Genomic DNA, 15,000 nt, shown 5'->3' with positions numbered 1-15,000 from the left:
AAGAACTGTATGTCTGCTAGAAGACATATGGAATGACTAACTCAACTAATTCTATATAAATGCTATATTAACACCAACAGATGACTAAAACAACATTCTGGACTGAGATTTGTTTTTTGCTTCAGTTTTTGTTGTTGTTTTTTCTTGTTTCTTAGTAATTTATTTCCTGTAGCTCAATTCTGTTCAATAGTTATGTTGCTTTCATTTCGTACCGGAAGTCAAGCATGTTTCCAAAATATAAGACTTCAGCAGGATTACCAAAAAATAAATACAGTCTAAGAATATATACAACTCGTTGCATGAAAGCTTTAATGATTAACAACCAGCAAATGCAAAGTTTCGATTCTTGCTTTAGCCATTTTCAATCCATTTAACAAATTTATATATGTATATATTTATGTACCTGTCAAAAAAAAATGTGGAGGCGCAATGGCCCAGTGGTTAGGGCAGTGGACTCATGGTCAGAGGATCGTGGTTTTGATTCCCAGACTAGGCATTGTCTGTATTTATTGAGCGAAAACACCTAAATCTCCACAAGGCTCCGGCAGGGTGTGGTAGTGACCCCTGTTGTACTCTTTCGCCCCAACTTTCTCTCACTCTTTCTTCCTGTTTCTTGAGTAACGCTGCGATGGACTGGTGTCCCGTCCAGCTGGGAGGGGGAGCACATACGCCATAGAAACCGAGAAACTGGGCCCATGCTAGGTTTTAAAACTGGCTAGGCTTTAAAAGGGTGCATAAACAAAAAAAAATAAATAACCTGTCAAAAGGTTGGGCCATTGACAACTCAACCAGTAACCTTACAAGCCTGTTTGTTAAGAGGAGTGCTTTTCGTTGGACACCTTAAAGAACAAAAAACTTGTCAAAGGGAGGATAAACACAGTAGAGTCAACAGCCATCCAACAGCTGAGAATGAAAGACCCCTGGTCCTTGTTTTAACACCTATTTAGAAGATAAAAAAAAACTCTGCTGTAACAGCTGTGATGTTCTGCAAATTATAGACTAGTTCTTTTTTTGGCAATTGCATACATTGTTTAGAGACTGGGGTGGCCCAAAGCAAGACCCTTCCTCACTTTAGAACAGGTTTCAGGTACCAGCTTCATTGATTTTTAATATCTTTATCATGTATTGCTCATCATAGCTGAGAAAGGCAGAGCACTCAATAAAAGTTCCATGATGGAAGGAAGGCATATGTCAGGGTGGACTAGTGGTAAGATTCTCTGGACACCTGCTGCAAGAGGTACCCATCACTGCCACATCTGTGCAAAAACATGCTGGTCCCCCAGTGGGACTGAAAAGACACATCCATGCTACTCATACTTAGGGCAACAAGCAAGAGATCGTATTACTCGAAATGGAGATATAGCCATCATTTTTGGTCTATCTGCCTACCTGCCTGTCTGTCTGTCTGCCTTTCTGTCTATCTATCATTCTGTCTGTCTGTCTATCTATCTTTCTATCCAACCTTCTGTTCTCTATTTCTTACTACACAAGTTACATTTCCAGTGAAGTCACATGGTATATACATGATTAATATAAAGAATATCACAAATGTTCTCTCTTATATGTTATGTCCAGCTTTAATGCAATATAGCTTAGAGTAACAAGGGAGGTTACCCATACTGCTGGCTATTTTCTTGGCACACTGTATAGATTCCATTATGAGTCTACACCCATAAGCTATAAGCTTTCTGTAATGACCCTCTTCCTGTAATGACTCACTGAAGTTTATGAAACATTTACCTTTGACTCAGTTGTTGAGTCTCACAGAGGCAATGAAAATTGAATTTTTTTTTTTTTTTTGACGCAACACCTTTAAATATAAACACATACATGTATAAATAAACATATGAGTGTGTGTGTGCGTGTGAGTGTGTGTGTGCGCGCGAATGCATGTATATATACATATACATATATATAATTGCAACGGTTACTAATCAATGCAGTAAAAACATGTGGAGGTCTATTTGAAGCTGTGTATATATAAAAAGTAATCAAAGGTAATGCTAATGGTATTTCATAATAATCCTTATTATATATATATATATATATATATATATATATATATATATATATATATATACACTCAGGAGTCTCCTCTATCACAGGAGTAAGAAATCCCAGACAAATTTGTTGTAACACGAAATCTTGTAATACAAAGTTAGTTTTCTTATTGATTTTCATGTAATAAAATGATAATGCATTCCTGTTGATATTTTCAAAAAATACAGTCAAAACAAAAAAATGTGACCAACGCAACCACTTTTATGCATATGTATACATGAAAACATTTGAAGTGAAATGTGTTAAGGAATAAATATGAACCATGTAATTCGCAGTCAGGTGCATTCTTACCACAGAAGATGTTTATCGCTGTCTGGTGGGGTGTGATGACGGGATAAGAATTACTGGGAAGATGAGAAATACTGTCTTCTATTTAATAGCTCATAATTGTCAGCATTTACTTGAGGGCTGAAGAACTTAATCTAAAATTGTTTGATGTTTATAGCACATCATTTCTTTGTACAGTTTATTGTAAGAACGGAACCCATTGTAAACTCTTGTAATTTTGGTTACATTCATGAATACGAATGTTATTAAAAACTTGTAGACCTCATGTAAGAAATAACTCTTTAATAATATTCTTTGCAATTACGGTGGTGAGCTGGCAGAATCATTAGCATGCCAGGCAAAGTGCTTCGTAGTATTTTGTCCATTTCAGTTCAAATTCCACCGAGGTCGACTTTGCCTTTCATCTTTTGGAGTTGATAAAATAAGTACCGGTTGAGCACTGGGTTTGATTCATAAAGATTCCACATTCTACTCACCACATCTACTGTTGTGTTGACATACAGCATATGTTGCTACAGACATTGATACTATTATTGTTGTTGCCAGCTGGACATTCAAATGTTGGTGGGTTGGTAGTGGTGGAGCTGTTGATTTATTGGTTTCTGCTTTGGGGATGATGGAGGTGATGGTGCTGGTGCTGGTAGTGACAGTGGTCATATTTCTAGTATTTATATTGTTGCTATTTAGTTTCAAGTCGATTGTCATTCACCTATGATTAAAGACATTTCATTTCACCTTTAAGATACACTAAAGCATCACATTATTACATGTAATTGTTTACTTATTATTTCAGATGGAGTTGCATATCTTATTCATGCTTATTATTGTTGTTGTCGGTCATTAAAAGGTTGCTGGGTTGGTAATGGCAGAGGTTGTATTGGTTCGGGTGGTGTTGATGCTGGTAGTATTGGTGCCGGTGACAGATGGTACTGATGGTTAAGGCTGATTTATACATATATATATATATATATATATATATATATATATATATATATGATCTGCACATCCTATCCTAACCTCACGGATGGTGATTCGACGATTTCCCCTCACAGCTACACACACATCTGAGATATTTTTCTCAGTTCAGCTGGTTGCAGGTTTCCGAGAACATTCTTCAATATCGACATCTTTTCGGCCATCTTGGAAACGTCTGAATCACTCCTATACTTGTGTGCGGCTCATACACACCACTCCACACGCTTTCTGCAACTTTGTGCAGGCCTCTGAGCAGGTATCGCCATGACAACTTTTTCTGTCATGGTCAATGCGACGATCACACGTTACACATGTTACTGCAATCACTTCTGTAAAGAGCAGAAATGAGCTAAAAGGTTAACACTTGGTTCACATGCATAGTAGAGTGAGTTCAAGGTTAATCTATGCCAAGTGGCTTTACTCTGCATGCTTTAGCTTCGATACTATGGCAACAGTCCGGATACTTATTGATCAGATCTCGTAAATTCAATTATAAAAATGCAAGCTGTACACGACATGACTTTTGAGTGTTAAACTGGTTATACAAATACAGCATTCTCTTGTACGCTCTCTATGCATTCACGAGTCACGTATTTGAACCAGTAAATCGACGACTACTGCGTATCACAGAGATTTCTTGATGCCTGCCAGACGAAAAGTAAAGCTGACGAACTAGACAGAAGCGATCTCCTTGAATTCGTTAAAAATTCCAGTGAAAGGAATTTCAAAAATTTAATTTGACTGGTACTTTATTTTAAATATATTTTACTTGATTTGTACTTTATTTTATTGATTCCGGACCAATAGATAGCAAAGTTAACTTCGGTGAGATTTGAATTCAGAAAGCAAAGAGCCAAGAGAAATGCCACAAGTCATTCTTTCCAACGATATAACGATCCTGTAAGCTCACCACCTTTAACTTGGAATAATATTCTAAGGATTATAATCACGATAGAAGAGCTATTGTTCATAAAATGAAATTTGAAGTTTCAATATAATTCATTGAATAGCATTAGGAGCTAACGACTTAAAATTATTCAATAGAGAATCTTCATTGTTGTTAACAGTATAAATGTTCAGTGTTTTGTTGTTGTTGTTGTTGTTGTTGTTGTTTACTCTATACACCAATGTGTATAGATTTTCACAAAGACATGGCCTCCCACAAACTTCGGACATTTCTTAGATCTCAAGATAAGCAAGTACTATACCTATAAAAAGCTGAACAATGAGATTGTCTATATTCATACGAATTCTGGTTACTCCCAGCTATAATTACAAACGTAGAATCTGGCTGCAGTAAAAGAATCTGCAGTTTATTCTCAGATAAGAATATTTTTGACAGAGCTGCAGGCATTAAAATGAAGTGCTACCGATCGGTGGTTTCAGTGAAAAGTTCATGTATATGGTGGCTCCCTTCTCCCTGGAGAGAGTTAGGAAAAGGAAAAGAACTTAGAGAAAAATCAGTCCTCAGAGAAAAATTGCTGTCTCTACTAATTAGAGTCTCTACGAAGCAGTCTCTTCCTAATTAGGTAACACTTTCCAAATACATAAATCCCACAAGCTTTTTAATGTGTATAGTGTTGAAATTAGTTACGCTTGTCTAGACAATAGTATGCAATATATGTGTGTGTGTGCATGTATGTATTTATGTATGTCTTTATTTGTATGTATGTATGTATGCATGTATACACGTACGCATTTCAGTTTCATTCATATTTGAGGCCCTTTTTCACATGCTCCTCGGACCTGTATATTTTCATTTTCACTTCAGTTTTCAAATCATGAAAATCCTTAGCAGTACATAGTTATAGTCTTTACGTAACTACATAGTCATTGTCGAAAGGGGTGCAGGATCATAACTCCTAGAGTCGAAAAGCATCTACATGCAACGTATTGCATACTTGGACAAAATATGCTATTAGCATATGACAGTGTTCTTTTCCTTTACGAACTACAAAGCTATTGACTCGGTAGCTTTATACCTTAGATATAATGCACCTTTTTCACGAGTATCATTCCAAGAATATTATTTCTAGTAAAAATCAATGAGCTAATAGGATTGTTAGGACATCAGAATGAATGCCCTGCAGTATTTCTTTACCGTCTTTACAGTCTGAGTTCAAATCCCACCAAGGTCCACTTTGCCTTTCATCCCTCTATGGCTGATAAAATCAGGTACCAGTCAAATAATGGTATCAGCAACCTCACTAGTGCTAGTGGTATGAAAAAGGTACCCAGTACACACTGTAAAATGGTGGGCATTAGGAAGGGCATCCAGTCATAGAAACCATGTCAAAGCTGACATTGGAACTCTCAACGTAGCCCAGCGCATTGTTGGATCCCAACAAACTGTCCAAGCTGTGCAGGCGTGGAAAACAAACGTTAAATGATGATGATGATAATGATGATGATAACTATAATTATGATGATTTCACTCATTCAAAATTTCAGGCCTTTTGCCTCAGAAACAATTATTCTCTAAAAATATGGCATGTATTCCCAAGAGCTTGATGAACCAAGTCATAAATAGAATTTCGTGCCCAGAAACAAAATGGAGTGTTTTTAACACATATAGTTGTCACATGTGAATGGGTACTATAATTCTTTATTCATTTGGTTAACAAAAAACAAACTGTGTGAGTGGTTGGAATTGGGAAGGGAAAAATCCAGTTATATAACATCTGCTCTCTAGCAATTTGTAAAAATGTTTCAATATTTCAAAGAACGATCCAGTTCGCTACGATAATTTTATTTGAATAATTCTAGCTCAAAATTTAATTATGTGTTTAATTTATGGATTGCAAAATACTTTTTAACCTGTTTATTTTTAAATGTCTCAATAAATTGAAATAATTTTATTTCTTTGCAATTTTGTAATTTGAAAAATAAAATGTGGTGTTCGATTAACTAACAACTATTTGTCGTGCACTACCCACTCTATATTTAATATCACTGCAACAAAGCTAGCTAGGACAGCGTAACCTACCTGATGAAGAACAAGTGCATATACGTGCAGGGATAGCTATGTGGTTAACAAACTTACTTTAGAACCATGTGGTTCTATGTTCGATCCTACTGGGTGGAAGCTTGTGTGTGTGCATGTAAGTGTATGACTCTGTGTGTGTGTGTGTGTGTGTGTGTGTGTGTGTGTGTGTGTGTGTGTGTGTGTGTGTGCAGGCAAATCGAAAATAAAAATAAACACAAAACACGAAAATTCAAAAGGACATGCACAGTGAAAGTCGTAGGTTGATGCTCAGTTTAAGATGGAAAAAAAGATGGGGTGAATGACGTTTCGAGCTTAGCTCTTCGTCAGAAAGTGGAAAGGAGAAAGATCTGGAGAGAAGGAAAAAATAGTCCAAGAAAATCACGTGTGGTTACATGGGGTGGGGTGTTTGTATATAATGCATATATATATATATATATATATATATATATATATATATATATATATATATATATATATATATATACATATGTATACACATACGCACGCACATGATTATATTCATCATAAAGCTATGTGAAAATTTATGTTTGCTTTGAAAATTAAAAAATCTGGACGTAATGAAAGATAAATGTTTATGATGGCAATTAAATATACTTCACAGCAATTAATGTAACTACAGAAATATAATCGTGTCTAGTAAATTCATTCTTGTGTGTAATAGGATATCGTTTAAGTGTTGCCTTATGCCGTTTCATATGTGCTATCAAACAGCATCTGAATCTGTTGTTTTGCACTATTTGGATTATTACAGGTCAAATAGGAGAGGAGATTGACCAGGGAACAAAGATGAGTCGAGGCAAAAGAGGTAAGAGAAATAAAAAAGGTCAAAGTTTAGGGGTTTAGCACGCATAGAATATTAAAAGTGGCTGTGTGGTAAAAAGTTTGCTCCCCAACCACATGGTTCTGGATTCAGTCCCACCGAGTGGCTTCTTGGGCAAGTACCTTCTACTATATCCTCAGGCCGACTAAAGTCTTGTGGTGGATTTAGTAGACGTAAACAGGAAAAAGACCGTCATACACACACACACACCATCAGTGTATGTGTGTATTTATACCCGTGTTTATCCGTCCACCACTGCTTGACAACCGGTGCTGGTTTGATTACGTCCCATAACATAGCAGTTTGGCAAAAAGACCGATAGAATAAGTACCAGGCTTTAAAAGAGTACTGGGGTTGATTCAATTGACTAAAAATCGTTCAAGGTGGTGCCCATAGTCTTATGACTGAAACAAGTTATAGAAAAACAGCTACAAAGATCAGATAGTTTGAGGTAGCACTGCTTGTCCACGCATAGCGATCAAAATACATGCAATTGTAATTTCATATTTAGGATCCCCCAGATTGATTGCTGTAAATATATTTTCATATACCTCTGACATTCCTGTCTTGCATATGTTTTACATGCAATCTGTTTATCTGAGATTGTTGAAAAATAAATCTTCATTACATAAACCTCACCAGTCATGAAGGGCCTGTAAAAACTATGGATGTTAACCATTTCTCCAGACATTCCCAACTAATTAACTGGCTCTCCATCGGTTCTGACAATGAGGATTCTAGTTGACCCAATCAATGGAACAGTCTGCTCATAAAATTAATATGCAAGTGGCTGAGCACTCCACAGATATGTATTCCCTTAACGAAGTTCCCAGGGAGATTCAGCGTGACACAGAGAGTGCAACAAGATTAACCCTTTGAAATTCTGGTACTACACACTTTTGCCAGTTGCAACATAAAATAAAGTGTCTTTCTCATAAACACAATGCACCCCTGGGAATTGAACTCACAACCTTACGATTATGAGCCAAAGAGCCTCACCACTAAGCCACACTCATTCATTTCCAGACATTCCAAAAATAAAATCAATCAAAATTTGTGCACTAAAGTATTCCATTTTGCTCATCTCTGATGCAATCTTTAGCAAAATCTGTCAGTCATACATTAAAACAGGTTGGACAATGGCCTGCATGCATATGTTAAGCTCTGACTGCACTCACACAAAACCAAAGTACATATTATAGGATGTTCGTGCAAAATGCACCTGTGCCAGCCCCCCCTAGAAAGCACCTTGGTTGGTCTGCCTACAAAGCCCTCAGCATACTCTGTAAAGTGGTTGACATTTAGAAGGTCATTCAGCCATAGAAACCATGCCAACCCAGACTGGAAGCTGGTGCAGCTCTCTAACTTGCCAGCTCTGGTCAAACCGTCCAACCCATGCCAGCATGGAAAAAAATGAATGTTAAATGATGATGATGATGATGTTTGAGACACATATCAGGAGAGAATGTATCATATATGTTGCATATTGGAAGACCCTGCTAGAGCTGACTAGAGTCAGTTGGAAGGGCCACTTAACCACAACACTGGAAATATTGCTGGCTAACACTTGTGCTCACCTGTTTTAGGGACACATTGTTATCATTGCTGTTGTTGTGTAACCTTTGATTACAGGTGAACAAATAGACTTATGATCAAAGGTGTTCCAACCATGACATGCTAGACTACACTATCCAATATTTCCTTCTTTTTAACATTGGTTCTGGTTTAGTCACCAAGGACAGCAATTTTAAAAAGAGGGGTCAGTTTGCTAAATAGACCCCAACTGATATTTGACCAGTTGATGTGAAGTAGATTTCACTCATTAAGCTCACACAAAACTAGCCCCTTTTAACCAGGGACGTTAACAGCTCAAAATAAGTTTTAGTTATGTACTTAGACAAAATATTTTTTTAACATTATGGTGATGGTGCTGGTGTTGGTAATGGTATTGATGGTGGTGGTGGTGGTGGTGGTGGTGGTGGTGATGGTATTTACAATGGCATTTGTGGTATCGGAGATATCTATGATGGTGATGGTGTTTATGGTGATGGTGATGGTGTGGTATTTTTAGTGGTGATTGTGATGAGGTGGTGTTGATGGTGGTGTTCATAACGGTATTTGTGGTGGTGATATTCATGGTTGATTGTGTTGGTGTTGTTTTGGAGATGAAGGCAGAGCAGAGAGGTTAGGTTTTTATTGGTGGTGGTGGTGGTGGTGGCGGTGGTATTTTTTCGTGATTATTGTGATGATGATGATGATGATGATGGTAGTGCTTCTGAGGGGTTGTTGCAGCGAGAAACTTGCTAATACAGACTGTCGTTATTCAAAACGATAAAGACGATGATGATGATGATAATGATGATGATGATGATGGTGGTGGTAATGGCAGTGGCAATGATGATGACGACAACAATGATGATGATGATGATGACGATGACAACGACAACAATGATGATAATGATGATGACGACAACAATGACAACAACGATGAAAATTAAATACCATGTGGTATCTAATTTTGCTTTTTTTTTTTTTTTTTACATTCCGTTCAGAGTTCAAATCGCTCCAAAGAAAAATTTGCATTTCACTCTTCCTGAGTTGATAAATTAGTACCAGTAAAATACTGGGACGGATATAACCAACAATCATAATCACCATCTACAAACTATTTGGTAAATTGATCTAATGTTCTTCCATAATTCACGGACTCTCGAGTCCCCAGCAGGTGCAATTATGGCAGTCAATTGAGCCATTTAATTTAAATATAGCCTCATCACTCCATGAAATCTTTGTTGGAATGTCTGCAACTTAAGTACCACTTAGAAAACTCCACTCTTTGGTTTGGATCATCTTCATTGAGAGCATGGACTATTCTTGGAATGTAACTTTTTCAATGATAGCACTTCAAAACGTGATAAACGCTTGATATTGAAATTCCCATTTCTGAACTTGCTTGCTGCACAGATTTTCTGCAACTCTGACAATACGCTTCTAGTGCCATTTATTGCTTTGTGGGGGCTTATTAATGTCCATAGCCTTCCAGAACATTTCCTATGGAGATCCTAAACAATTCCATCTAATTCAAACTTCTCTCTAATTCAAATGATGGTAAGTTTTATATAAAAACAATTTAGTACCAAACTAAAGGATTGCTCAATAATTTTTTAATAAATTGCATATTACTTGATTTTTACAAGTGAAAGGCTGACAGTGACCTCTGAGTTTTAGCTTGTTTGCTGTCATCAATAAACTGAAGATGCAAGTATGCTGAAACTTCAAAGTTACTGTCAACCTTTTCCTTCTAAAAATTTATGTATATATATATATATATATATTACGGGCACTCCATCGGTTAGGACGGCAAAGGTTCCAGCTGATCTGATCAATGGAACTGCCTGCTCATGAAGTTAATGTGCAAGTGGCTGAGCCCTCCACAGACACATGTACCCGAGGGAGATTCAGCGTGACACAAAGTGTGACAAGGCTGGCCCTTTGAAATGCAGGTTCAACTCATTTTTGCCAGGTAGGTACATAATGCCAGTGTTATGTAAATGGCAACTGTGAAATCATAGTTGTGGCCATTACTGATGTCATGTAAATGGCACCCATGCTGGTGGCACAAGAAAAGTAACCATTACAGTCTGGGAGTGGTTGGCATTAGGAAGAGCATCCAGCCATAGAAGCAGATCAGACTGGAATCTGGTGCAGTTCTCCAGTTCCGATCAAACCATCTAACCCATGCCAGCATGGAAAGCAGACAGTAACTAATGAGGATGATGATGATGGCAAGGTGGTAAGGTGGCAGAATCGTTAGCACGCCGGGCAAAATGCTTAGCAGTATTTTGTCTGCTGCTACACTCTGAGTTCAAATTCCGCTCAGGTCGACTTTGCCTTTCATCCTTTCGGGGTCGGTTAAATTAAGTACCAGTTATGCACTGGGTCAATGTAATCAACTTAATCCCTTCGTTTGTCCTTGTTTGTCCCCTCTATGTTTAGCCCCTTGTGGGCAATAAAGAAATAAGTAAATAATGATGGTGATGATGATAATGTATATATATTTGCGTGTGTGTGTGTATGTATGTCATTATTCGGTTTTATTTTGAGATTTCTCGCCAATGGAGAAAGAGCCGGTTTCTAACCTAGATCTAAGGCTCCTTCATTGGAATTTCAACTTCAACAACAGGGTATTTTTGCTGGTATGTATGTATGTATGTATGTATATGTGCTGATTTGTCTGTTTTGTTTTATGTATGTATTCTCATGCATATAGCTGCTTATCTAGACATATTCATGTATATTTAAATGATAAACTTGTATGTATGTATGTATGTATGTATAATTCACATGGAGCTTGTCAACAACAATAACATTGCAAATATAGCTTTTGTTTGTCAGAATGTCACTTCAACACCATAGTACATTTGACTGCTTGTTGGGGCAATCTGCAGTTATGTCATTGTACCAATTTACAGCCAGACTGACTGGGCTGACAAGACATAAACATCTTTAACATGGAATTATCACAACGCAACACAACGCAACACAACACAGGTGGATACAAACTACAATCTTTTCAGTCAATATTGTTGTTATGGCATAAAGAAGGAAAAATACATTACTTTACAAATAACAAGATGGCACCAACAAACCTGTCGTAAAATTTGGAAATTTGATGTGTGTGTGTGTGTGTGTGTGTGTGTGTGTGTGTGTGTGCGTGTGTGTGTGTATTTACTTTGATGTTGTGTATTTTTATTAGTTGGTGTATATTTGTAAAAGATTCCGGTCGATTATTCTTAGATTAATATGACATCTCTTATTATTAGATTTATCTCCATCAACCGGAAAGACTTGCACAGCCATATCTGCAAACTGACAATAATAGATTTGTATAAAGTATTGTTAGGTTGAGATGAGAAGTAATTTATCTTCTCAAGATATTGGCTGTTTCTTATTCAACCGATCTTATTCAATTATCACAGTAAATCAGAGGTAAGCTATATGTGAACTATGTCTGTAAGCAAATCCTGATTTTTTTCACTGTTAAGCAATTTTCATTTCATGACAGCCATTGTTAAAACGAGCCTCCTAAGACTTGAGACACCCCCTAAGCACTTGCGTGTAGCTCTAGTATAATACTATGACATAGTTAAAAATATTAATTAAATTCCCCCTGCCTCTTCACACCCCTAACACTACCCAGTTATTTTTCTGGTATTTTCTGGTATCAGAAAAAAATCTGTGAATAGAAATATGTACATAGATAAAGTTTACACAAGAAATAATTGTTACAGTCACAGTATTTGGAAAAAGAGCTTGTTATGCCTTGGGAGGGTCATAATGCCAATAATCATAAACACATGCACTGGTTCGATATCACTTCTTTATTGTTAGTCAGTTGGTTGAATATCTAACCGACTAACTAATCGATCATTTGTTTAATGTACTGGTCAAGCAATCACTTGGTTCTTTGTTAAAGTCTTTCCATCACTATTCATGACCTCATTAATGACATACATATTCTTGCGGAACTTACCTGACCAATTATTGTTGCATGTTACACTACCCCCATGACCTTTTTGCTGTAATACAAAGATAATGTTGGCCTTTGTATTTCATCTTCCTATGTATAACAGCACCAGTCTATGGGTCTGTTAGTGTGCAACTAGTTCCCCTCCTCCCGCACAGTTTTTTTTTCCCTTGTTCTCAGTCTTAAAGATTAGGTAGCCACTTCCATACGTCCTGCATTGGTTGATGGAATATATACCATGCAGCACAACATTCTGGATTTCCTCTTAACTTCACTTCATTGACACAGAGAAGCATGTAAAAGCACCCATTACCCTCTCGGAGTGGTTGGCGCCATAGAAAACCATGCCAAATCAGATTGGAGTCTGGTGCAGCCTTCCACCATGCCAGCCCAGTCAAACCGTCCAACCCATGCCAGCTTGAACAGTGAACATTAAATGATGATGGTGATGATGATGATTTTGAAAAGTAAAGCAAGAAATTTAATCCTGGGGGGGGGGGTTCATTTGGGTGCATGTGCTTGTGTCTTTTAGTCAGGAGTAAAAGACAGTGCCAATAACACTTTACAGGGTCTCCAATATTGGTGGAAGGGAGCTAAGATGCGATCTTCAAACCAGAGACTAGACCCAATTGCTTACAACAGAATGGACTCTGCTAAAGGCTCTCCAAGGTTCCTAGCGGTGATGTTAACCCAGGAAACAATTTGTCAACTACCCACATAGGCTCTGGCAGGATTTGAACTCAGAATGCAAAAACCAGAACAAATATTGTAAGACATCTGATCCGACATTCTTACAATTTTACCAATATACCGCATTTAGATTTGCACTTATTTTATCAACCCTGAAAAGATAAAAAGCAATAATGACCTTGGCAGGATTTGAACTCAGAATTAGTTTCCTTCATGAAAAATAAACACGGAAGCATAGCCTTACATGACATACCACTGCTACTTGTCTTCATGGGAGCTGGCCCATGTTTAATTTTTCCATCTTTAGTGAGGTGGTGCGTTGGCAGAATCATTAGCATGTCAGCCAATATGTTTAGCAGTGTTTCATCTGCCTGTATGTTCTGAGTTCAAATTCCACCAAGGTCGACTTTGCTTTTCATCCTTTTGGGTTCAATAAAATAAGTACCAGTTGAGCACTGGGAGTTGATGTAATCGACTTAACTCCCCCCCAAAAAAATTATCGGCCTTCTGTCAAAATTTGACACTAATATTTCCTTCTAACTCACAACCCGCACAAACAAACACCTCTTGCTTTTGTTTTTGGTGATGTCTTTCTTTCTAAGCTGACATTTTCAACACTTGAGCTTGTCAAAGTGTTAATTTCTGTATTTACAAATATTATTTGTTTCATCGTCATTATTTCTTCTTTTTACCTTCTTTATGCTCTGGATTTTTTTTTATCTCTGTTTTAAAGTTTTTAGAGCCTCTTTCTTGTTAATATTTAGGGGGCATATTCACTGCTAACATTTTCATGGTTAGTACACCTCAAATGATCGCCCACCACCTTCAGAGCTTGCTGCCTTAAATCACTAATAAACAAATATTTTTGCAGATACAAAATATTAAGAAATTTTCATTCCAGTGTAATGGGGGCAGATGCTTAAATGTTTCAAAGTCATTAATTGGCAAAATGAGATAAAATAGAAAAACAAACTTCCTTTCCATCAGATTAAACATAGCAGATACGATTCTACTCTGGAACCATTAGGAAATGTCTGCTCATCACAAAAACACAACATCCACAGCTACTGCCACTGCATCAGCATCAGCAGCAGTAGTAGTAGTAGTAGTAGCAACAGTTTCTAAATTTGGTGCAAAATGTTTTCCATTTTTTTAATCTTAAATAATTTCCAGATTCCTAAAAGATTTAAATTGTATGTGTTTTTTTAAAAAAGTAGTTTTTTTTTTTATATACAAAGAAACCCAAGTTACAGAAAATATTTATTCCTTAAAAATAATTGCTGTGTCAACTATATATCGTAAATCTTTGAATTTATTAAATAAAAATTCTGAATGTCACTGTAAGTCACTGGAACTTTTATATTAAATAGTATTAGTGAACATTTATCATATATATATCAAATGTAAGAAAAATCTTTTTAAACTTTATATATGAATACATTTGTTAGTGTATATAACAGTATTAACGATTTTAAGGATTTAGTTTATAAATATTTTTAAATGGCGTAACTAAGAATTTCGCTGGAATCCCTGAAGAAGCTTTTTTACTAAATGCCTTGTATTGACAATACTCTCATTAAGAACTCAAATATGGGTACAGACTGTTAACCCCCACACCCCACCCAATGTTTT

The 15,000-nt window shown here is 36.8% G+C and overlaps 1 protein-coding gene across 6 annotated transcripts in view; it reads left to right on the top strand.

Moving 5' to 3' along the window:
- The window catches only part of LOC106874489 (uncharacterized), a 408,363-nt gene that overhangs the window by 360,094 nt on the left and 33,269 nt on the right, over positions 1 to 15,000 (top strand). For 3 of the 6 annotated variants that reach the window (XM_089360831.1, XM_014922232.3, XM_089360830.1), the window contains one exon: positions 7,083 to 7,136. The exons of the other annotated variants lie outside the window; for them this stretch is intronic. In XM_089360831.1, the coding sequence (XP_089216957.1) occupies positions 7,083 to 7,136 (54 nt within the window). The remainder of the gene's footprint in view (positions 1 to 7,082; positions 7,137 to 15,000) is intronic. 6 annotated transcript variants of the gene reach the window in all.

This window comes from Octopus bimaculoides, chromosome 12 (assembly GCF_046866305.1).
Source record: "Octopus bimaculoides isolate indiv1 chromosome 12, ASM4686630v1, whole genome shotgun sequence".
Classification (NCBI taxonomy): Eukaryota; Metazoa; Mollusca; class Cephalopoda; order Octopoda; family Octopodidae; genus Octopus; species Octopus bimaculoides.
This window is presented reverse-complemented; position numbering and strand designations above follow the sequence as displayed.